Genomic DNA, 25,619 nt, shown 5'->3' with positions numbered 1-25,619 from the left:
CAACCTTGAGGAGAAATTGAGTCCTGTTCTGGTTTTTTTTTTTTTTTAAGATTTCTGCATATAGTACTTCGTGTTGGTTGGACCGATGATTCTTGTATTTTCCACATAGCTGTTCTTTTCACATAAATATTCATTTTTTTAAACTGTAGTTACAGCTCTCTTCTGAGACGTTTTCTCTCTGTAACATTTCTCTCTTTCCACTATCAGGTGAAAATGAAATCCTTACAACTCTGCATGCCATCTCAAGCAAAAACCAGATCTGGAGATCATATATTGGCATGGGCTATTACAACTGCTTAGTGCCGCCCACCATTTTGCGGAACTTACTGGAGAACGCGGGATGGTAATGTATCTCTTGATAAAGAACAGCAGTTCTATGATTTGCATGATTCTGCCCATTCTCCACCTTTCCCCGTGGGGTCTCAGAACCTACACAGTAACACCGCACCCCACCCCCGTGCCGTCTCTAACCTTCGGGAGCCTACCCTGTGTCTCTGGCTTGGGCACATGTCCTTACTCAAATGTTGAGGAGGTAGAAGCTTCTTCCCATTTTCATTCCTATAGAATCTTCTAGCACTCTAAATTGTGGATGCTGGTAATCTCTTCCTCTCTCCAGCTTATTTTTTGTGCTGTCTTTGAGCAAGATGTCAAAGTTGCCGGGGGGCATATTCAGGGCTTTATTCCTTTTTGGAGACCCTGGGACTTGAGGTCACGTCGGCGCTTACGCAGTGAGTCAGTGTTGGAGTCTGGGAGGGAGTCTCGGTCCGTTGTCTTCTATCAGGATTTTAAGGGTAACAGATAATCATGTCCCCTTTCACCCTCATATTCTGGGTTCGCAACCCACAGTGTCAGATAAATAGAGATCATAATATCAGCTTTATTACCAGCACTTTGTAGAGATTACAGAACGTGTGTATTCTGTGGAGAGTCTCTTCTAGAAAAGAGAAGGGCCTGAGCTGTGCCTGCTCCGTTACGTGTCCCAGTCTTGTCTCACCGAGCAGATGAGTCATTCTCACGCTTCTGACGGCGTGTGTGTGCGTGCGTGCGTGTGCGCATGTGTGTGTGCGTGTGTGCGTGTGTGCGTGCGTGTGTGTGCGTGCGTGTGTGCTCATCCGTGTCTATCCCCTGCCCACTCCAGCCCTCACTGACTGAACAAAACTGAAAGCGCTTCTCCTGTGCTTGAGGAAAAACCACTAGTCCACTTGCATGCTGTTTTGTTGTTTTCCGTTGCTGTTTGCTGTGTGACATAAAGAACCAAATAGAAGTTTATATTCCAGTGCTAAAAAGGAAAGCACCTTGGACATCTCTTGACAGGCAGAGGCCGTGGCTCCAAAAGTATCTGAGGGCAGATCTGAGCATCTGCTTCTTCTGTCTGTTGAGAAATAATGTCTCACTAGGAAGGAGGAAAGGTGGGGATTCCTGGCTGTTCTTTCCTCCTTTTTGAATTGGTGCCATTTTATGTATCGTTTTTGAATTGGAACTTTATTTCAAATGATGCCTTAGTCTCTAAAGGAAGAAGTCTCATTTGAGAATAGGTGTACACTTATCCTTTCTAATAGAAACAAACCAGATAAGGGGGTACTGATGATAGTTCCGTTTCTAGGTGATTTTTTTTATCGTAAGAGGTAACTTTAATTTCTAGTTGGACCATTATGATGTGAGAACAGTAGTAAGTGGTCACCTCTGTAATTCAAAGACATTTATTGCAAGATGCAGAGATTGTCTTTCAGTTTAACATACATAAAATAACTTCAGTAAAGGGAAGGTGGGCTTCCCTAAATGCGAAATAATGGAATTGTCTCAACGGGAACTTTTGAAATGCTCAAGTGCATGCTCCAAGTCAGTGAATCCTAAAAATTGAATCAGCACTGTGCATCTTTTGGCTTCTCTTCCATAAGTGCAGATGTAGTCGTGGTGGATGAGAATGCTTTGTCCTAGATGCAGTCACTTGCGTCACATCATTGTGTGAGCCAGATCTCTCGGCACGATCACTCCTGTATTGACATTCCTGTATGTATATTTTAGTTTCAATATGTTCCACTTCCTTATTAATAAAAGAACAGGAAAGTGGAGCCATCAAAAAACTAGTTTTCTGCATTTGGTGTGTGTGGGAATGCATTTGCATTGCAGAGGGCTTCTTTTTCACGGTGGTATTAGGAAAAGTTCGAATGGTAAACTCCAAGGTTGTTTACAAAAGCAAATGGCCTGTCTCTCTTCCCCCTTTGAAAGAAAAAGCCTCAAAAGGACATGAATGGGCTGCAGCATTCCAGCCATCTCATACCGGCCAGCAGCAGCCTTTGCTCTTGGTGGCCATACAGAATAGTCACCATATTGCTTCCTGGCTGTGAACGGACGTGTTAATTTACTTCAGGAGCGGCCGGTGTTTTGAGAGGGAGACAATGTTGTTCTGTGCTTTTTTTCAGCCTCTGTTTTGGGGCACATTTGAACTATTGTTTCTTTCCAATCTCCAAAAGCTGATCTAAACTAGAGAATGATACTGTACCCCACCAGCACTGATAGGGAGAGCTGTGCACACGTGGGTGGTAGACTTTACTTTATTGTCCTTCTGAATGGTTTCCATAGAGATGGAACCAACAAATTCCGGTGACGTGAGGTGAAAGTAAATGGACAGCACAGCCTCGAAAGAATACAAACATGCGGGTTCTTAAAAGAAAATTTACATCAAGTCTAGAATTTATTTTATGGGGTCCACTGTTCCAAATTTTCAACTGCTGATAACATCAGTAACTAATATCAGAACATTCACATTTTCTTTGTGGCTGTTTTTGTTTCGTATAATTTTCTCACCAGGATTACAATGACTTGATCCCATGAGTGTTTGTCCTACTGAAAACCCCCAATACCTCTCTCTTCCCCAATTCCAAAAGAAAGTCAGAGTCGAAATGACAGAGAAAGTTGATTATTTTGGAATAAATGTTAATGCCATGTTGAGTATATCAAGCATGCTAATTGAGCTGAACTAAATGCCTTCTTTTGAGTTAGGCATTTGCAACATAGACATTATAGATCACAAACACATTTTCTTAATTATTGTTTTACCTAATTGAGGCAAGCAAACTGTCGTATGCATGCTGACAGGCCCTTTGATAGCATTTTTTCCTGAAATGAAGCTTTATTTACTATCACCAGGCCTGAGACTCACTGACCTGAGAGTCCTTTTATAGATCATTGTTAAGAGCATTAACCTGTTTTTATTTCAGTATAGTAGTATAAAAACACTGTAGACTAGAAAAGAAGTTTGCAAGCAAAAGGAGCAAATCATGTATTTGTCATCTTTGCAAAACAACCATTTTATTTTATTTATTTATTTATTTATTTAACAGATGACCGGTAAGGGGATCTTAACCCTTGACTTGGTGTTGTCAGCACTACGCTCACCCAGTGAGCAAGCCGGCCATCCCTATGTAGGATCCGAACCCGTGGCCTCGGTGTTATCAGCACCACACTCTCCCGAGTGAGCCACGGACTGGCCCTCACCCAGCGCTTCTTAATATTTAGTATTTTTGAAGATGCAGGGAAATCTGTGAATCACAATACTGCTTGAGGGAGTACAGATAGGCATTAGCTTTCTGGAGAGGAACATGACAATATGTACTGACAGCCTTAAAATTAGTTATCATATACAATTTGAAATTCTATTTCTAGGAATTTATCCTAAGGAAATAAGACAAAATAAGGACTATTATGCTATTTCTAATCAAAAGTAATATTTAGGGCTGGCCTGTGGCTCACTCGGGGGAGTGTGGTGCTGATAACACCAAGGCCATGGGTTCAGATTCCTGTATAGGGATGGCCGGTTAGCTCACTTGGGAGAGCGTGGTGCTGAGAACACCAAGTCAAGGGTTAAGATCCCCTTACCGGTCATCTTTAAAAAAAAAAAGTAATATTCAACTTGAAGGAACATGTTAAATAAATGATGATTTAAGTGAATAAATTATGATTTAAACCATTTATGAAGTAAATAAAATGATTTCAATACCACAGAACAATTAAAATTATTTTATTTAATAATATTTAAAGCCATTAGAAATTGTTCATGGAATAGTGTTAGGCTGAAAAAAGCAGGACACAAAACTTTACATAGAATGTAATCCTACTTTCAAATGTAAATATGATTACTATCTAGAAAAGAGACTGAGAAGAAGTGTATCTAAGTGTTAACTGTAGTTATCTTGAAGTTTGGGAATTACGAATGATTTTATTTCCTCAGTAGTTCGCTGGGTTTTCCAGCTTGTTGCAATGAGCTTGTATAACATAATCATAAAAACAGATAGTAAATGTGTTCCTGAAACATAGAAGATGTTTAAATAAATGGTAGCTGATGTCTTTACCATTTGGAGCATACGATAAAAAGGAAGTAAAAATTATTGTTAGTCTCATCACCAACAGAAAACCACTGTTTACATTTTGAGTCACCTACTTGTTTTCATAAATTTTAAAAAATGAGATAATAGTATTTTATGTTTTACTTTGTAAATTTATATATCATGAGCATTTTCCACATCAGGAAATATTCTTCTATAGCATCATTTTCAATGACTGTGTAATATTATATGCATGTTGTCTAATTTGTTTTTTATCATTCCCCTTTTATTGGACACTTAGTTTATCATTCCCCTTTTATTAGGCACTTAGTTTGTTGCTTATTTTTCCTGTTATATTCAGTGCTGTGATGAATTCTTTGGAGCATATTCCATGCCTATCTTTGTGGATATACTGAACCTTTCCTATTTATCAGATGGGCTGGCTGATATATGCACATAGGCGTGTGTGCACGTGTAACAGTGTGTGTGTCACCATGTTAAATAATGATTCTGAGTAAAATGAAAGTTTCATGTGAGCCAGGCAGTCTAAACGTATGGCAGGAGTAGTGCTGCATGTCTTCATGGCGGTGAGCCATGTGTGAAGGTCTTGTCTGATTTGCAGTCACAACTGCCTGTTGTCTGTGCCTTTTGTGTGACCCCATTTCTGCTCAGATTTCCTTTCTACTTGCCTGCACCATGTATTGTGTGCCTCATTCATTCCAGTTCACCACCCGCTTAGAATTTGGCAAACTAATTTACAGTTGCTAAGCCTGGCTGTTCAAGAAGTTAATTGAAGCAAAAATTTATTCTGATGTATACACACACACACACACACACACACACACACACACACACACACACACACACACACACACACACACATATTGTTACACCAATAAAAGTTTCAAGAAATTATTTCAAAGTCTTGCCCTTGTACTGCTTGGTAAGGCAACCTCCCCATCACACTCCCCGTCAAAGATGAGAAAATGTTGATTTCAAAGCCTTGCAAAAAGAAAAGAAAGAAAAAAAGATGGATGGAAAGATCCATGATTACCAGAAAAGGAGAGCAAGGAAAAGGGCTTAAAAAATGAAAAGCAAAGCAAGACAAAATAAAACATCTAAAACTTTCCCCTAAAACTCTGGCATGGATGTATGAAAGCAATAGAAATATGACCCAATGTCAGTCCCATGCAGCTGCGTGGACCTAGATCTGACCCGCTCTGGTGGTAGTCAGAGTGAATTTTGGATTTTTGGTGAAAAGGGAGCAGTTCTCTCTCAAGTCTTCAGTTATCACTTTGAAAAGATTTCATTTATTTACTCTCTTTTCCCCCATTAGAATGTATTCTCCTTGAGATCAGGAACTGTTACCCTTGTTGCTTATGAACCTGTCATAGTGCCTGGCACTTAGTAGGCAGTAAATATCTGTAAGATGGGTGAATTAATGAAAGACTGAATAAAAGTATGAAGGAACCAAGTGGGTTAACTCACATATCCAAAGCCACATTCTTGGCTAATAACTGGAGGACATAAAATTAGAATCCATGTCTGTGCTGCATTCTAATCATTTGTATCCCTGAATTTTGATAGTTGAGGAGTTAGCGTCCACAGACTCTTAGTAACTGGACAATGAGAATCCTTAAATAGACCTCTATTAATTTCTTAGGAGCACATAGAACTTCTCCTGGTTACTATAGAGCAAAGATTTTTTTAAAAAGTTTTGAGTATTAGTTATTAGATGCTTGGATGCCTTCTTATTGTGAACTGTGCATGAGGTATTCTTTTACTCTTCTATCTAGAGGAAAGATAATAGAAAGTGAAATTTCTGTTTATAAGATCATAGGTAGGCTCAATAAAACACGTGTGCAATAAGATCATTAAAATACAATGTAAGATTAAAAAAACCACAATGTGAAATAAAAAAATAACATGAGGGGATAGAAAAATAATTACTGATTATTCCCAAACAAAGGATCATATTGTTACTGTGATTTAATTCTGAGCATCTTCACAAAGGCCAAAGGGAAGCTTACTGCTGTGTTTTGTGATCCTCCTCAAGAGAGGTACACTTAATTTTCTGTAAATGAATTCTGAAATGAAGGCATTCCATGAAGTTCTCTGAGTAAGCAGAAACACAGTTTGGTCACAGCCTTTTGCTTCCTTCACAGGATCACGCAGTATACTCCGTATCAGCCAGAGGTGTCTCAGGGGAGGCTGGAGAGTTTACTCAACTACCAGACCATGGTGTGTGACATCACAGGCATGGACATGGCCAACGCATCCCTGCTGGATGAGGCGACGGCGGCTGCAGAGGCCATGCAGCTGTGCCACAGGTGAGGGGGAGGCACATGCTCCAGTCTCTGTCCTGCTATGAGGCAGACTTCATTGGCCCGCTTGGTGCCAGTGACTTGTCACACATATGTGCATGCACACATGCATGCACACACCTTTGTATGTATGAGAGACACTGTATCAGCGTCATTGCACCAGTCAGCTGAGGTAACAAGAAGATCTGAAATGGTAGTGGTTTAAGAAGAGCCAGCATTGTTTAATGTTACGTAAGAAAGACATTTCATTTTCTCTTACATGAGGTTAAGTCTAGAAGTAATGTTAAGTTCAGTGATATTATGTGGGTGTTTTTTTTTTTTTTGGTGGCTGGCTGGTATGGGGATCTGAACCCTTGACCTTGGTGTTATAACACTGTGCTCTAACCCATTGAGCAACCTGCCAGCCCTCAGAGTGTTATGGCAACCCCGAGATGCTATTAAGGACCTCCCTTTCTGCATCCTCATGGTCAGAAGGTGACTGCTGGAGCTCTAGCCACGACTTCTACACTCAGCCAGAAAGGGGGAGGTTAAAGGGGACTTCTAGCTAAACAAAGCCTCTTTAAAGAGGTTTTGGGAAGCCGCCTGTTCAGCAACTTTCACTTACACTTCATTGGCCACCCCTTCCTACAGGTGACCTGGGGACAGAAGTTTTTCAGATGGCCACATTGCCACCCCTACATACTGGGGCTCTGTCACTAAGCGTGAAGGGGAGAATGGCTATTGGGTAGGGACTAGTAAGCTGTAATGTAATTTGTGAATAACTGTCACCCTCTTTTATGAAGAATATTGTTTTTAGGTGGTATTTAATGTTTTATAGCTTGTTTTCTTTTCCTATTTTACAATATATTGTAATCATTTCCCTATTTTTAGTCAACTTTCTAGACTGTGGCTTTGATTGTATGCATGGTAGCACTCGCTTGCATGGAAGTACCATGGTTTATTGAACCTCACCTCTGCTGTTATGCATGAATCTGTTCCCATCTTTCACTGTTATTAACACTGCTTCATTTGCATCCTTATAATAAATCTCTGTTAAAACTTCTGATTATTTCCTGAGGATACATTTCTAGAAGTAGAATTACTGGGTCATGGTGTACAATTAACAATTGCTTTCCAGTTCCTCACCTTCCTTAATTCTTTGCCACATGAGTACAGTGGAGCATACTTGCCTTCCTGAATTCTCATGTAGATTGTTGTCTGGTTGGGAAATCTGCCTGCATTCATGGTGTCTGTCTGAGGTTTTGTGTCTCTGGCCACAAATGCCCATGTAAGCCTCTTTCTTGGCTTCCAGAAACTTGGGGGCAGGGAGATGAGCCCCATACATGCTGGACAGGTGTGGAGGCCTCTCTGGTGCGTTCCAGCCATAAGGTCCAATGCTTCTGGGGCTGCCTTTGTGGGTAGGTCGGTGGGTTCAGGCTCTTCCTCCTGTCGGGGATGGACAGTCACAAAGGAATGCCACCCACCACCTCTCTGGTTATGACTGTCAGCTTGTCACTAGTTTTCATCTTATCACTTTCTTGTCCCCACCTCGCTGCTCTCCCACTGCCCCTCTGTCTCTTTTTCTAGGTAAAAGCTTTCGTGTCACGCTTGCAGCAGCGGAGGGCTTTTACTGGGTGGTGCAGGATTTGTCCTGACCACTTAGTGTTCGTGGGCTGCTCACCCTCTGCAAATGCCCGACTTGCTTCCTCTTGCTTCTCACTCCTTTGGAACTGCATTTAGATTTACCTTGAAAAGCAGCCTAAAGAGCTTGGGTGTGTGCTTTTTGTCTCCAGCAAAAAATTAAAAAATAGCAGTGTTTTTGTTTTCACCTCAGGTTATTTAGGCTTATATAGCTCTTTTCTCCAGATTTATCTGTGAAGGGCATTGTGAATTGGATAGTTAATCACTGTTGTACCTGCCCAATTCTACTTACTCCTCTATGAAATTTGTGTTTAATATAAAAATAATACCTGTACATAGTGGGGAAAAAAATTCAAACAGTTGAGCAGGATATAATGAAAAGTAAAACCTGCTGTTTCCCAGTTTTAGTCCCATGAGGAAGTGACTGTTGACTGTTCATTGTGTATTTTTCTGGGAAATTAAATGTATAGCACCATATATATATGTACCCCCTCCCCTTTTCCTTTTATCCCTGTGTGCTCCTGATACACCAATTGTTAAGCATCCGTATCAGTTTTGTTTCCCGAAGCCGTGGACTGCTGCAGAGCTCCCAGGGCCTGGGGCTCAGACCCAGCTCTGCTCCCTTAGCAGCCGTGTGGCCTGCACTTGTCACAATCTATGAGTCCTTTCCCTCTTGCGTTGAGTGAGGACAATAGGTTTAGATAATCTCTAAATGCTCCTTTGGCAATAAAATGCTCAGATGTTTTTATTTAGAAGAGTTCATTTAAATTTGTTTTTACTTGTACCTAATCATCATTGCCCTTTGCTTTTCTTTCCTTTTGCTCATCGTATATTTTCTTAAAATTTGAACCATTTTGAGACCGATTTTGTTAAATGGGGTTAGAATGGAAATTGGATTTAAGTGGAATTCCAGTCTGTAAGTAAATGCCATTAGTCGTTAATGACTCAGTGTTTTTTAAACTATGCTCAGACTTTTCTCTAGTACCACATTTGCTTTGCATTCTTAGAAGATACTGATTTCTTTAATGTTCACATTTGAATGTGCTTTTTCTTTTCAACAGACACAACAAGAGGAGGAGATTTTTTGTCGACCCCCGTTGCCACCCACAGACAATAGCTGTCGTCCAGACTCGAGCCAAGTAATTTATTTTATTCATGTTTTGAACTCAGGGTATTATCATGCTAATCTCTGATCTTTCTCTCTCTCTCTCTCTTCCAAAGTGGAGGTGAACTTGGTTTAAATTGGGATTGTTGAGTTTTACTTTCCCTCCCACTTTCTTGCAGGGATTTCCCTGGTAAGTGAACTGTGTCAGAATTGAGGGGAAAATTGGGGCTGGCTGGTTAGCTCAGTTGGTTAGAGCACTGTGTGATAACACCAAGGTCAGGGGTTCAGATCCCCAAACCAGCCAGCCACCCCAAAAAACGAAAGACTGAGGGGAAAATTGGCAGTGGGTTTAGCTGCTTTTGCCTGATAATAAGTTTTGTTTTAAAATAATTTCAACAGTGTTTCAGAAAGTTTGCAAAACAGGGGCAAAAATGGAGCTCACAACGGTGAGATTTTGTGTGTATCCTCTGCAAGCACAGTTGACAGGGCATCCATATAAAGCTTAGGTGTAGTGAGATGTAGATGAAAGCGTATTGTATTTGTTTAGCTCTGTACTCAGGTAAAACAAACAGCACAACCACCGCTTGTGTTTGCTTCCTTCTTTGTGAAAGCTGGACATTCTTCCCCCACTTCCCCCACCTCTCTTCAGAGGGGTCTTCTGACATTTGATCGGATGTTTTAGGAATCTAAGGAAGTTTCTTCTCCTGTCTTGCTGATGGTTTTCCAGTCGCCTAAGACTGACTCCAAGAGAAAAGTGGTGATGGCTTTGCTGTTACAGGTTTCGGTTCTTTAGCCCTAGGAAGCGATGTTCCCGGCCCTCTCCCAGGAGCAGATTCTGGCAGGAAAGGGGGAGGGGTGGTAAGGGTGGAAGAGAGGACAGAAGGAGCTGTGGCTCGCCCTTGACAGGTGTGAAGCGTTGTGACCAAAGGGCCAGGTGTGGGATGGGTGGGGTGGGAGGACACTTAAGAGAAACTTTAGTTAATTTAATTTTTCCTTGTAAACTGAAAGCATGATTGTTTTTTGTCCTCTGTCTTTTCAGATATACTGGAGTCCTCATCGAGCTGACGATACCACATGAAATGGACTTCAGTGGAAAAGATGTCAGTGGAGTGTTATTCCAGTACCCAGACACTGAGGGGAAGGTGGAAGACTTTACGGAACTCGTGGAGAGAGCCCATCAGACTGGGGTAGGCAAACCTCCTTTGTGGTGGTCCACAGAGGTGCGTCCCAACTTTTATCTGTCTGTCTGTCTATCGGTCTATCTGTCTGTCTATCCATCCATCCACCCATCCATCCATCCATCTTTTGGTGTGTTGTCACTTCTTTACCATCATCACATGGAATGGTAAAACTCTTCCTTCTTACCTCCTTTCTTCAAATTTGTTTTGTTCACTGATTCCTGACACATAGTAGGCACTCAGTAAGTATTTGTTGAATGAATGACTGAGGAAATGGAGTTCACAGAATATGAACCAACTCTGCCAGTCTGCCTGTCATTGAGAAAATTTCCTACTTTGCCACCACTGTCAGGGGAAATTAACAACCTTGTCCCTTTTCTCCTGTTTCCTTTCTAGAGCCTGACCTGCTGTGCCACTGACCTTTTAGCTCTGTGTATCTTGAGGCCACCTGGAGAATTTGGGGTAGACATTGCCCTGGGCAGCTCACAGAGATTTGGAGTGCCCCTGGGCTATGGGGGGCCACACGCAGCCTTTTTTGCCGTGAGAGAAAGCTTGGTGAGGATGATGCCTGGAAGGATGGTGGGGGTAACGAGGTAAAGCAGCTCATGTTCCTCCCCTGTCACTGAGGTTATGATTTTCCCTGTTCCTCTCTTGATTGCAAATGTTGTTGATTTCTTTCTGAATTTAACTGGGCCATGTTGGATCAAGTAAGGTAATGTGCAACATAGATTCACAAGAGAGAATCTTTTTGGGGTATGGACTAGTGCCTCTTCTCACACACAATAAATTTACAAATTTGAAAAAGTGTGTGTGTGATTTATAATGTATTTATATTGAAGTCCTATAAGTAAATTTATTTAGGTCAACGGAATCCTTGAGAGACTGAATATTTTAGGTGTGTTTGTTGTCTAACCATTTTCTAACTCAAAAAGGAACTAATAATTCAACCATGTAGTTGAATTATCATGCCACACAGTTATGTAAAGAGAAGTGCACCTAGAGATTACAAAACACACACTGAGTGTGATCCACGTTATTTCCTAGATGCCGCTGCTGCTTGGCTAGCCAAGTAATTTCCAAATATACTTTCTTGAGTGTTTCTCGTTGATGAAGCTTCTCAGATTAAGACCTTAGATGAATGCCAGGATTATTACTGGGGAAATTCAGCATGATCTTCTTCACCTGTGATAAAAGCTGGGCTATTAACATTAGTGAATAGTCTGAGTTAGTGAATGATGTGATGGTGATGTGAAGTTTTGAAATGCTCTCAATTTGTGACATAACAATAAAAGGCCCTTTGCTGTTTAGTGTAAAAGTAATAGTTTCTTTTTTTTTTAAAAGATGACTGGTAAGGGGATCTCAACCCTTGACCTGGTGTTGTCAGCACCACACTCTCTGCAGTGAGCAACCGGCCATCCCTATATAGGGATCTGAACCCGTGGCCTTGGTGTTATCAGCACCGCACTCTCCCAAGTGAGCCAGGGGCCGGCCCTAAAAGTAATAGTTTCTTAAAGTAGTCGTACATTAGCTTCTTTCAGTGATGTGTCTTCACCAGAGGGGATGAGGCAGAGGGCTTTCTAATTCAAAAAGTTTAGTATATTACCATCAGCTGAATTTTGGGGTTTTTTTTGGGGGGGGGGTGACTGGCTGGTGTGGGGATCCAAACCCTTGACCTTCATGTTATGAACAACACACTCTCCCAAGTGAGCTAACCGGCCAGACTTCAGCTGACTGTTATAACAAACTTCTTACCTTTTTGAAAAATCAACCCCAGAGATTAATGAAATAGAGGTTAAGAATTCTGAATTTTAATTGTATTAGGGAAGGAAAAATGTTATTTTAGAGACGACTGGTAAGACTATTAAGATTTTTTTTTCTTTATAGCCATATGGTTCCTTTGTATTTCTAGTACAGAAATTCCATTTTGTCAGGTATTTCCCTTTTTTCTGTTTGCCAAGACAGCTCAGAGTAAAACTTAATCCTCACTCATCATCATTATATTAGTCTGGGCAATTCCTGGGATATTTCCTTCTAAGATTCCTAGCCTTATTGTATGTATATCTAGGTGCCTCAAAGTGTAAACTAAAAATCAGAACTCCTGTTTAGCAGAGGAGGGTTTGGAAATTATTTATGACCTTACACCCAAATAAATTTGCTAAATTCACTTCAAGGCAGGAAGAAACTTAGGTCCATTTGTGGCAACTCCTGGTGCTATATATGATTATGTGTGCTAACTGGATCCTTTATTCTCGGTCCAGAGATGCCACCGGGAAAGAAGTGTATCGTCTTGCTCTTCAAACCAGGGAGCAACACATCCGGAGAGACAAGGCTACCAGCAACATCTGTACAGCGCAGGTAAATCATATATCTGACCTGACCACGGAATGCCTTGCAATTTACAGAAATGAGCTGCTCATTCATTCACTCATTTCTTCATTCATTCACCACCTGCTGAGCAGCATGCATACCAGAAATGGCAAGATCTTATTGGCAGAGAACCTTGTGGTCTTGGCAGAACCAGAATACAGTGTATTTTACTGGTCTTCTTTGTATGCACACACTTTACCTGTGCATTCACTTCATCATAAGCGTTTAATATTAAAATGAAAAGTTTCTGTTTTACCTAAAATCACATCTTCAGATCTTAAACAGGCTAAGCTTAGAGGAAGACAAAGAGGCCACTCTTTTTATTCGCATATATTTTAAGTGTGTGTGTAAAGCAGGGAGATCAGGGTCTCTAGCATTCTTCACCATGGGACAAATCCATTATGGGTGGTGGTCCTGACATGTTCTTTTAGGGCTGCAATAGGGGCTCTCCAGGAATGGGGTGAGGAAGGCAGAGTGAAGGTGCTTAAGGTGATTGTGCTTGAGGGGATGGTCCAAATTGGCCAGCTGGGGTGGTCATGGGGTGCTCTTTCTGGGAACTAATGATAGGCATTCTTGAAATGGATGGGATATGGGAGGATGAGCTGCCTGGGCCTCTGACCACCTCGAAGTTTCTCCTAGGCTTAGGTCAGAGGGTTTTTGAAACCCAGCCAGCCCCTAGGATCAGGTGGAGGACTACTCCTGAGCATAGGAGCCATCCATTCTAGGTGCGTTTCTTCCACTAGGATTCAGAGGAAGAGGGAGATTGCACAGACACCTCTGTGGGAGCTATACTGCTCTTTCCTCTCAGGGCATTGGCTCCACGGTCTACCGCTGGGTTTTATTTAAAAAGCCTCACCAAGGAGGGCAGTGGTCAATAAGTTTTTCTTATAGTTGTTTCTATAGCCACTGGTGTTTGGAGCAGTTGCCTCGGTTGGTTTTCTTGTATTATTTTTTGCCTCAGGAAGGTGGCTGCCTCTTTTCAGGTAAGAACTCTTCCAGTGTTACAGGAAGGAGACAGTTGTTTTAGGCTTTTCCTCTGTTGAGTAGCAAATGCTTGTTACATGATGCCTTTACTTTCTGGAGTTTACCTTCCATGTGCTGAAGTCTCTGCCTACGTGTTTTACCTTCCTCTGCAGCCAACTGGGCCTGCCTTGCCCTTTCAGCCCATGTTCTTCCAGAAGGTGGCTGATCATAAGTCCATTTAGGGCTACAGTGTTTTGCTTCAAGGTTTGAAAGTCATTTTCCACGTGAACTTGGGCTGTCTACGTTGAGTAAAAGTTATGTTCCTCTTTCTTAATTTCTTCCAGTTCGTGTATAGCTGATATTTTGTCATTTAGCTTGGGTGGTAAGAGGTCTGTATCTTTTGCAGCAACTATGCAAATGCAGTGTCCCGGCTATGGCCGTGCACTGTCTTGTCTAATTCGTCTTCTCATTTGGGTGATCTTCTGACTCTCCATTGTCTATTTTATTTCATGTGTTCCTTTTCGTAATTGGTTACGTAAAACAACGACTCTTAACTCCAGTATCATTCTCTTTGTAAGCATGAAATTATCCTTTTTTGTTAGGACATGGCTGGTAACTTCTGAGTCTTTCCTCTTGTGCTGTATGTCTTTGACCCCAGGCTTCTGCTTCTTGTAGCACCTGTTTCATGTTCTTCTCAATTCTTCTCTTTTCCTTTTGCCATTATGGGGCTGCACCATTTTACATCCGGACTTCTCTTAGCTTTGCATCATTGATAGAGCATGGCTACTTTTTTTTAATCGATGAAAGTGTGTTAATGAATATTTTTTTAAAATCTTTCTGTTAACCCTTGACATTTCAACAGATGAATTTTCATCATGTCCTTTTCTTTATATTCGCTTATTTCTCAGTTTCTACCACAAGTAGCTCTTTCATTAGCTTTTCTAAAGTCAGGTCTATTGAGGTATACTTTACATTTCATTAGCTTTTTTATTGATATATGACTTATAATAAAAATTCACCCATTTAAAGTATTCAGTTTAATGGTTTTTAATACTCACACTCCATTCCTCTCCCCTTCCTGCAGCCTCTGACAACTACTAATCTATTTTCTGTCTCTGGATTTGCCTGTTCTGGATACTTTATGTAAAGGGGTTCATACAACCTGTGGCCTTTTGTGCTTGGATTCTTTCACTTTGCATAATGTTTTCAAGATTCATTCATATTGCAGCATGAACCAGCACTTCATTCTTTTTTATGACTGAATAATATCTCATTGTATGAATGTACCACATTTTGTTTACCCATTCATCAATTGATGGACATACGGATTGTTTCTACTTTGGGGTATTATAAATAAGGCTGCTGTGAACACATCTGTGTAAGTTTGTGGGTACACATACATTTCAGTTCTCTTGGGTATATACCTAGGGTTAGAATTGCTGGGTCATATGATAACTCTATGTTTAAATTTCTGAGGAATTTTCAGACTGAGCTCCAAAGTGGCTGCACCATTTTACACCCTCACCAGCAGTGTATGAAGGTTCTAATTTTTCCCCATTTTCACTTGTACTTGTTACTGCCTGTCTTTCTGGTTACAGCCATCCTAGTGGGTGTGAAGTGACATCCCACTGCGGTGTTCATTTGCATTTTCCTAATAACTAAGGATTTTGAGTATCTTTTTATTGTTAATTTTTGACACCTTTCTTTAAGTATCCTGATTGTATTTTTAAGTTTGCCCGATTTATCAAAGAAATTTGAATTTTCTTAGTTTCTATCTGTTTCTTTGATCTTCTTTTGATATTCTAGTGCCTTTCAAAGATTTTTAAAGTGATTTTATACATCTCATCAATTTGTTGTTTAGTTACTTGATATTGTCTCCTAATTGTGGAAAGAATTCACTCTAGATTAAAAAGGGACATGAACCAACTTCAAAGCTGTTGTGATGAAGGCTTCCAGGGCATTCTGTGAACATCAGGCCTGGGTTTCTGTTCCCCAGCAGCATAACCGTGAACATTTGGGCACAATGTGTCACAGATTTGTGTGTGTGTGTGTGTGTGTGTGTCTGTCTGTCTGTCTGTCTGTCTGTCTGTGTCTGTCTGTCTGGCTAGTACGGGGATGTTACCAGCACCAGGCTCTCTCAAGTGAGCGAACCAGCCAGCATGTCATGGATTCTTTACTTCAGACTTGCCTTCTGTGTTGTGGTGCTTCTGTATTTATTTCCAGTTGTTGTACGGGGTTGGCAAGAGTGTCTACACTTTCTCTGGAACTTTTCATCCAAGAAGGTCTATTTCTTTGTTCTCTGATATCTTCTTTTCCTTCCAAGTTTTTAGTTGACTGCTGACTTCACCTTCTGGCATATTTTGGAAACTGTTTCTTGTTCTGCAGTGGCTTCATAGAAATTTCTTCTGGCAGCTTCACAGAAAAGGTGTACCTAACAAAATAGATCCAGTGTTGAGCACCATCCAGCTTTAAAGCACTGTGTTTCTCAGTTGAGTGGAGGGTCTGTTCTGTGAAGTGCCCCTTCTCACCCTGGGGCGATGGCCATGAAGGTGGACCTTGAGCTGCTGACCTAGCGCTTTGGAGACCACGCTGTCGGACTCATGAGATGGGAGGGACTGTGGGAGAAGAGCGTGGGCTGGGCGGGCGGTGAGTCTGAGGCTAGAAGTTGGACCAGTTCCCTGGGCTGCTAGTGAGTGCTTAGAAGGCTACATTGGCAGGTTCGAGGGTGAAAAGGCAGGTGAGGGAATGAGATCAAGAGGAGGAGAAGCAGGAGCCATCATTTCCCCCCAAGATGTCACTCGTTTTGGTTTCTGACCATAGCCGTCCTCTTTTTATCTCTCCCCACCAGATGCCATTGCAGTGGGTCCTTCCCTGCTCCCCATAGAGGACCCCCTCATGGAAGCACCCTTATCTCAGATGCTTCTTTCCATTTATGGTGACACTAGAACACACACTTCTCTGTAGCTATTTTTCCGAAACGTCAATCCAATGATCAGGAGAGATATCTTTACCTGAGAAAGGTGACCTTGCTGTCATCAGGGATAAGCCAGGAAGTTCTGGCTTTCTCTTTCTAGTGTGTCTCCTGCCAACTCATTTTGTTTTTTTTTTTTTAAATTTGACCGGTAAGGGGATCTTAACCCTTGACTTGGTGTTGTCAGCACCATGCTCACCCAGTGAGCCAACCGGCCATCCCTATACGGGATCCGAACCTGTGGCCCTGGTGTTATCAGCACTGCACTCTCCCGAGTGAGCCACAGGCCGGCCCCTGCCAACTCATTTTGGGTTTCGGTTTTATTTCCTAGCATCCTGCGTTTTCATCTTTGGCAGTCCTTTGCCGCCGACTGTCCGTTCATCTCTTGGTTGACTGAAATTCAGCTTCTAGTGTTTTATTTAAGGTCTCAGGAGAATGGTATTCCCTGAGTTCTTGTGTGTTTGAAAATTGCTTGCTACTTTTATTTTTGAAGAACTGCTTGATTGAGAATAAAATTCTCAGATCTCCCTTTTTTCCCCTGAGATCTTTATTGCTCCGCTGTCTTCCAACATTATTTTTTAACTCATCTTTTTTTAATTGAAACATAATCGATTATACATATTTGTGGAGTACAGAGTTGACTATTGGTATTTGTGTACAATATGTGATGATCAAATCAGGATAATTAGCATATTCATCATTACAAAACATTTTCATTCTTTGTGTCTGTTAACCAATTTCTCCCTTACCCCCTCCCCCTTTTCCACCTCTGGTAACCACAGTTCTTCTCTCTCTTCCTGAAAGTTCAAAGTATTATTGTGATTGTTGTTTTTTTCTTTCAACATTAAATGTTGTTCCTGATGGCAGCCTGATCTTCCCCTTATAGGTGGCATGTTTCTGTTGCATGGATGAAACCCCTTCATAATGGTCAAATTCAAAGGTTTAGTTTAGTGACCCCAGGGTGCGTTAGATGCTGTGTTTCTCCTCAGGTAGTCAGGCATATTATAAATGGTCTCCAACTATCACAAAGAATGCAGGAAATCAGATCATTTTGTTTTATCCCTTTTTTCAATTTTGGCAACCCGAGTAAAGTAATTACTCCTTCCCACTAGCCATCTTCCATCACATTGTTTAGTGTGATTCTTTAAATGCTCTCTATCCTTTTAGGCCCTCTTGGCGAATATGGCTGCAATGTTTGCAATCTACCATGGTTCCTGTGGGCTGGAGCACATTGCTAGGAGAGTACATAACGCCACTTTGATTTTGTCAGAAGGTGAGTCGGGTTATCTGTTTTAAAACTTTGGGGCTCAGCCAGCCACCAAAAAAATTAAGATAAAAATAAAACTTTGGGGCATAATAAGACTGATAAATTCGAGTAAGTAAAACTGAAAACTTGATATATGTCAAATACTGTATGCAGAATTAAAAGTCAGATGAAAAACTGGGGAAGATATTTTCAACATCAATGATAGACTGAGTATTAATATTTTTAATATGTAGAGATTTTACTCTCCTCTCACTCCCAGACACAGAAAGGATGAACATCTTGATAGAGAAATGGGCAAAGAGGGTGGCCAGTTAACTCCATTGGTTATAGCTCAGCCTTAGACCTTGGTTTTTTTGGCGAGCTGCCCCCCCCCCCCCACAAAAAAAAAGAAAATGGGCAAAGAACATTAAATGTAATTTTAAAAGAAATAAGCATTCAAATAAATGGCAATGAATGTATAAAATTTCAACCTCACTATTAGTCAAAGGCATGTAAGTTAAAACAGAAAAATAGTATTGCTACCATTGCATTGGTAAAGGTTAAGAAGAATGCTGATACAATGTTGGTATGACTCTTATGACTGGCACTTGAATGATACATATCAAAAGTTTAAACAATTTGATTCAGAAATTCTAGGTATGTATCTAAAGGAAATAATCAAATAAGGTTGTAAGGAATATCCATTGAAACACTGTTTACAATAGCCCAGTGGTAGGAACAGCCTGACTGTCCAATAATAAGCAATTACAGTATGGTATATCCATATGTTTGGCTATTATACAGCCACTAAAAATAATAATATGAATATCGATCTATAAAAAGCAAATAAGTTTATGATACATTAGTTATAAAAAAGTGTAATGAAATATATATATGTATCTGATGTAACACACACACACACACCCCATTTCTAGATGAATATACACCAAAATGTGAGCAGTACTTTTTTGTGGGTGGTGCTGATGCTGATTTTTCCCCCTTTTTATATGTCTTTTATAATTTTCTATAGCATAGTAATAGACACACAATTTTTTTCTAAAGCAGCCACCAAAATGCTGGCCGCAACCAGGAACAAACTGTAGTAGAAGTTGCTTACCTCTTTGTTTCTCTGTGAAATGGCAGTAACCCTAACCGAGGAGTAGGTTTCTGTGTCAGAGATTGGTGGCTCTCCCGTCTCATTTAGGTCTCAAGCGGGCAGGGCACCAGCTGCAGCACGACCTGTTCTTTGACACCCTGAAGGTGCAGTGTGGCTGCTCCGTGAGGGAGGTCTTGAGCAGGGCTGCTCTGCGGCGCGTCAATTTGCGGGTCTTCATGGATGGCACAGTAAGTCAGGCTTTCAGTATTTTTACCAGTTCTCTAAATTTTCATGACTTTTCTCATTAAAAGCTTTCCTCTTTATTTAAAATAACAATAATATTGTAACTTTGGGCATAGTCTATTTTTTGGTAAACATTTTAATTACCAATTTGGAATACTGTGACCTTTTCAAATAAAGAATAATTCGTCCTCAGCTTTCCCCAAGGTTTTGTGTTTTCTTATATGGGACTCAAAGGCACATATTTTGCTCATAATTCCCCTCTCTTCACAGTATGACTGTTCAAGGTAAAGGCTCTTGTAAGTGATGTAATACAGTAAGCAAGGGAAGAAAAAGGTAAACACCTACATAGTTCTGATAGCAGTCCCCTGCAGCCCCCGGACTGTTTGAGTTTAGAGTTGGCTTGCAAAACTGCACCTTGTGAAATCTCATACTGGCCTAGTTGCCTTCCCCTAAGGCTCAACTTGCATATAACATTACCCTGATATTTTGGAATAACTCTGAGATTTTGTTCGGCACCTTCTTCCCTTTGACTTTCTTGGGGTTCCTCCACTGATCTTGGAGTTTATAGCTGGTATTCTGCATTTCATTTTTGTTTCTGTAGCTTGGTATTTCTCTTGATGAAACAGTCAATGAAAAAGATCTGGACGATTTGTTGTGGATCTTTGGCTGCGAGTCATCAGCTGTAAGTAAAATAAAAACATGCATTCCTTTTAATGACTATTTGAGGTAGTGTCAGGGGTGACCTTGCCTCTTGTGGGCCTGAGCATGACAGAGGAGGAGCCCAGGTGTGACATTGGGAGGCCTGCTCTTAAAATGATGCCTCTGACTGTCCCTTGCTACTGTGACTGCTGACAGCTGGAGGTCACTGCTGTAGGGCCCCAGCCAGGACCAGGCAGCCAGGATAGTTGGAAGGATTGTTAATGGTGTTTAATTGAAACTGTTTCTAGTACAAAGATTCATGACATTCATGAAGATTTGTGTCATCCTGGTTATGTCGATTCTGGGAAAATTATGATACTCATTCACTTAATAAATAATTATTGAGGACCTAATTTGTACCAGGTACTATGCCTTGCCCTGAGGACATAGTGGTGAGTTAGTCGTGGTTCCTGCCCTCATGGAGCTTATGGTCTGATGGCAATCTAGACACACAAGCGCAGGATTACAATCCAGGTGACATGTTATTTTATTATGGGTGATGTGTGAAGATGCTCGGTGAGCACAGAGGACGAACTCCTCACCAATGCTTGAAAGAAATTGTCCTAAGCTGGGATTTGAAAGATGAGTAGTAGGTATCCAGACCAAGATGGCACAATGGAGAAAGAGGATGGGGTCAGGGGTGTTCCAGACACTGGGAAAAGCAGCCACAAAGGTCAGGAGAAGACAGATACCATGAGAATTAGAAGCACTTCAGTGTGACTGAGTTGGTTTCTGAAATGATGAAGTTGAAGCAGCAGGGACAAGTAAGGGAAGAATTACCAATCCATGAGATGAGAGTGAAAGAGAAAGTGGTCAGTAGCTACCTAGGCCTGTGACAAGGTGTTAATCACAAACTCTGCGCTGCCTGGTACGTAGTAGCCACTCACGAAATGTGTGGAATGTGTCAATGAAAGGAAGCCTTTACTCCAGACGTAGAAATACCTTCCAGAGTTCTGAATGGTGCTGTCTTGGTTGTCTGCACCCTCTTTGAGAGAGCACTTCAGTACCAGATAATAATTGTAAATCATCAGAGAAGCATCACAGTGTTCTCTTTTAAACTTTATTTATTAATTAAACAGGACTGAGTAAGCTCCTTCCTTCTAGAATTCTGCACTAAATTTAATCACAGATATTCGATCTATGCATTTGAGGAGTATTTCTGGAGCACCCACTGAGGGATCAAGATGCCCATACTATCAGCCTGTTGAGGAATGAGGAGCAAGCCACGTATTTATTTACATTTTCTGGATATTAAACCCTTATCAGATACATGCTTTGCAAATATTCTCTCCCATTGCGTGGGTCATCTCTTAACCTTCTTGATGATGTCCTTTAATACACAAACATTTTTAATTTTAATGAAATTCAACTTATCTATTTTTTTCTTTTGTTGCTCATGCTTTTTTTTTTTTTTTTTTTTCCTGGCAGCTGGTCAGTAAGGGGTGTTCCTCATACTTTTTGTGTCATATTTAAGAAACCATTGTCAAATCCAAGCTCGTGCAGATTTGCCCCTATATTTTCTTCTAAAAGTTGAATAACTTTAGCTTTTAAATTTATGTCTTTGATCCATTTTGGCCCAACCATCCTGAAGCCTGGGTGTCCACCCTTGCTGCAGGCACGGCTCTGCCCTTTAATTTCTGTGGTCTTTCCATGCAGGAACTGGTTGCTGAAAGCATGGGAGAGGAGCAGAGGGGTATTCCAGGGTCTTCATTCAAGAGAACTAGCCCGTTCCTGACACATCAAGTGTTCAACAGGTTCGTGTGGCTGGGGTGACATCTGTATTTGTGATGTGGCCATAAGCTAAGGAGATTGATAGTGAGCTGCTTCTGACTCCACCTGTGGTAAGGCCTGGGTTATTGTGGCTCAGCCATGGCTCATTAACAAATCACCACCGGAAAGATCCCTTTCCTGACTCGGGCAAAGCTCACCTGTTTCCTGGTGGCTCTGCTGCCTTGGCACTGTCAGGAAGAGGGGAGTTTGGTTGGATAGTTGCCAGGCTGAAGTTTATACCCAGGAGCCTTGTATCTTCTTCTTCCCAACTTCCTGTCATGCCCACAGGCAGGCAGTTTCTTGTCCAGAGCATCCTCTGGGGTTTGTGGGGGTTTCCGTGCCCATCTCTCTGATGGATAGTTGACATGTTGCCCAGGGCTGAAATTGGTCTGCATTCTAAAGGTAGATCTCAGTGTGTCTTATCTTTCAGGAGGATATGTATGGACCCTTATCTAATTTGATTGGCTCTAATCATGTGTTTTGTGTTCACAGCTATCACTCAGAAACCAATATTGTCCGGTATATGAAGAAACTGGAAAACAAAGACATCTCCCTCGTTCACAGCATGATTCCGCTGGTAGTTGTTTGTGGCCTTTCCTCTCACCTCCAGCCCTACCGTGATCCCAGCTCTTGGGTTGTATCTAACGTGCTGCAAGAGGGACAAAGGGGCAGCCATGTGGGGAGACATGAGGGTTAATAGATGGATGGGCTGTAGGAAATCACTAACACGATACTTTTTGGATATGCTTCTTAAAGGGATCCTGCACCATGAAGCTCAATAGTTCATCCGAACTCTCAGTAAGTAGGTCACTTCTATTACGAGGGTACTTAGTAGGGGCAGTGTTCTCGCTTGTCTAGAAGCCAGTAACTAGTGAAAGCTACTGGGACTGTGATTTAATAATTACTTTAATAACCTTTAACCTCGCTGTTCACCAATCTTGGGAGAAACTCTTAATATTTCTCACAATTTGATCACTTAAATTTATAGGTAAGATTTTTTTTTTTTAAGACCTGCCATGTAAAAAGCTTTTATTTTATTAATTTGTAGTTGTTTATCTCAGGCAGAATCAAGAACCTCAAGCCTTCTCTGTAGAAATCCACTCACTGTCAGAAAGGCAGGGATTTGAGGTATAAATTTATTGCTTGAATCAACAGAAGATTTGTGTAACTTGCTGTTGTGGTTGGCAAATACCTCTATTAGGTCAAGATCCATTTTAGTTGGCTTTGCTAACTTGTTCTTTTATTTTTATTTAGGTTTATCCTAAGGTGACATCACATCAGGCAAAATAAATCACTTCATATTGTGATAGGAAGGGTTTTCCCCATTCACTCTTACATTTATTTCTTGTTCTGCTTAATGAAGACAGAGAATAACATGTGCTATGTAAGAGCTTAGGTAAATCATACCTAAAGCAACTCACTGTTTTTCATGGGTGCAAATCTATTTTGGGACCTTTTATTGCATGAAAAGGTAGAAAAATATTTTTGTATTAATTCTCCTTTGGGGCAGCTATGTCCCACTTGTAAAATGAAGATAGTAATAGCACTTACCTCATAAGATTATGGTGAGACTTAAGTGAATTAACATATTTAAAGTGCTTAAAATGGGGGGGGTATAAAAAATAGGTAGATAAACTGCTCAGAACAGTGCTTGACACATTGTAGGTATTCTTTGCATTAGCACTTGCTGGTATTGTTATCACCATCATTATTAAAGTTATTATTGTTACTGCTATTACAATAAGTACACATCCATTTTTTTTCTCCCCCCACATCCATTTTTTTCTCCCCTCTTGCTTTTTAGCCTATCACATGGAAAGAATTTGCAAATATCCACCCCTTTGTGCCTCTGGATCAAGCTCAAGGATACCAGCAACTTTTCCGAGAGCTTGAGAAGGATTTGTGTGAACTCACAGGTTATGATCAGATCTCTTTCCAGCCTAATAGGTAAGAGATTTCTTTTCCTGTTGTTTCAGCTATCTATTGTTGTGCAGTACCCACCCCCAAACTTGGAGGCTTAAGACAACAATTCATTATTTCATATCATTCTGTGAGTTGACTGGATAGTTCCACTCCACTGACGTGGTATGTCTAAAAGGTGCAAGGTGACCTTGTTCACACAGCTGGCAAATTGGTGTAGAGCTGTTGGCCAAGAGCACACTTGAAGATGTTGACCAGGCCTTGGTTCTTCTCTGTATGGACCTCTCCCCATGGTTCCTTGAGCTTCTTTACAGCACGATGGCTGGTTCATCCAAGATGAAATATGCACAAGAAGCTGCAAACCTCTTATGGCCCAGCCTCCAAAATTACACAACATCACTTCCAGAGCATTCTGCCTATTCGAGCAAGTGACAGGCCCAGCCTAGACTGAATATGGGAAGGGATAATGCATGGGACATGTGGTTCACTGTGGGCCGTTTTTGGAAACTAGCTACTGCACCTGTCAATGGCATAGCGTAAGAGTAAGGATCAAGCACACATGTTAATGCCTATCAAGCAGCAGTGTCTCAATCTAGTAGGGCCAGGAGAACCTGGATCCTGCTTTGATTCTGTCACTGACTTTGAAAGGTCCCTTTCCCTCTTCCAGCCTCGGTCTCTTTGTAACGTAAAAACTTTGGACAAGAACAGTGATTTTTCAAAGCAGAAGACTCCATTAAAATCTCCTGCGCTCTGGTTAAAAATACAAATTCCTTCCTGAGTCAAGGCTCAAGGGTGGGGAAGATACAAATTCCTGGGCCCCATTTCATACCTACTGATTATGATCTCCCAGGGTTTAGACTAAGAACTTTATTTTTAAGAAGCAAACAAATGGGGCCATCCCGTGGCTCACTCGGGAGAGTGCGGTGCTAATAACACCAAGGCCCCGGGTTCGGATCCCATATACGGATGGCCGGTTCGCTCACTGGCTGAGCGTGGTGCTGACAACACCAAATCAAGGGTTAAGATCCCCTTACCGGTCATCCCTTAAAAAAAAAAAAAAAAAAAAAAGAAGCAAACAAGTGATTCTCATATGTAGCCAATTTGGAACCCCCTGGATTTGTGATCTGTCTGCCTTCGTGGGGATAGATAGACAGACATGTTAGTGTGTGAGTTAACATCCCAGGATGTCATGAGAACATGAGTCATGGTGTCTGCCCCTAGGTTCTCCACCTCCTATCACTCAAAGTGTGGCTCTCCACCAGCAACCTCAGCATTGGCATCATCTGGGAGCTGGCTAGGAAAGCCTCATTTCTATCTCAAGATGCCCCCAAAAATCAAACGATTTTAAAACTGAGATGTTTATTGTCTCGCTTTCTGAGACAGAAAGCAAGCAGATCTTAATTAAATATGACTAAGCCCTACCTCCTGCTTGGTAACAGGTTACATACACAGCACAGCCATGCACTTTGTACAAACAATATATCCTATAAAATACAAACCCTTTAGGAAGATGAAAGGACACAGCACTTTTAATAGCCTCTCAAAGTCATTTCATAAATAGGAAGGAACTGATATCATGAAAGTCAAGTTTTAGTATACCTTCATTAAACCTTCATCATTCAGCTTTTTTTAAAAAAGTGGAATGTACCTGAGTGACTTAACCTGAGGCAATAATGCATTTATTAAATGTCGAAAATGAAGTAACTTCGCCCTCTAGTGATGGAATATGATCACATCTTGACTGTCATCTTGGAGAGTAATTTTTTAAGACTATTCTACCTCTAAGCCATCA

General features: G+C 41.2%; 1 protein-coding gene across 1 annotated transcript in view; it reads left to right on the top strand.

The window, feature by feature from the left end:
- Nucleotides 1-25,619, top strand: part of GLDC (glycine decarboxylase) — an 87,800-nt gene that overhangs the window by 18,538 nt on the left and 43,643 nt on the right. The window contains exons 3-15 of the mRNA XM_063081034.1: nt 208-343; nt 6,491-6,655; nt 9,331-9,408; nt 10,414-10,561; nt 10,949-11,145; nt 12,811-12,907; nt 18,021-18,126; nt 19,304-19,443; nt 20,040-20,120; nt 21,794-21,891; nt 22,400-22,484; nt 22,664-22,705; nt 23,712-23,854. Of these exons, the coding sequence (XP_062937104.1) occupies nt 208-343; nt 6,491-6,655; nt 9,331-9,408; nt 10,414-10,561; nt 10,949-11,145; nt 12,811-12,907; nt 18,021-18,126; nt 19,304-19,443; nt 20,040-20,120; nt 21,794-21,891; nt 22,400-22,484; nt 22,664-22,705; nt 23,712-23,854 (1,516 nt within the window). The remainder of the gene's footprint in view (nt 1-207; nt 344-6,490; nt 6,656-9,330; nt 9,409-10,413; nt 10,562-10,948; nt 11,146-12,810; nt 12,908-18,020; nt 18,127-19,303; nt 19,444-20,039; nt 20,121-21,793; nt 21,892-22,399; nt 22,485-22,663; nt 22,706-23,711; nt 23,855-25,619) is intronic.

Source organism: Cynocephalus volans, chromosome 16 (genome assembly GCF_027409185.1).
Source record: "Cynocephalus volans isolate mCynVol1 chromosome 16, mCynVol1.pri, whole genome shotgun sequence".
Lineage (NCBI taxonomy): Eukaryota > Metazoa > Chordata > Mammalia > Dermoptera > Cynocephalidae > Cynocephalus > Cynocephalus volans.
This window is presented reverse-complemented; position numbering and strand designations above follow the sequence as displayed.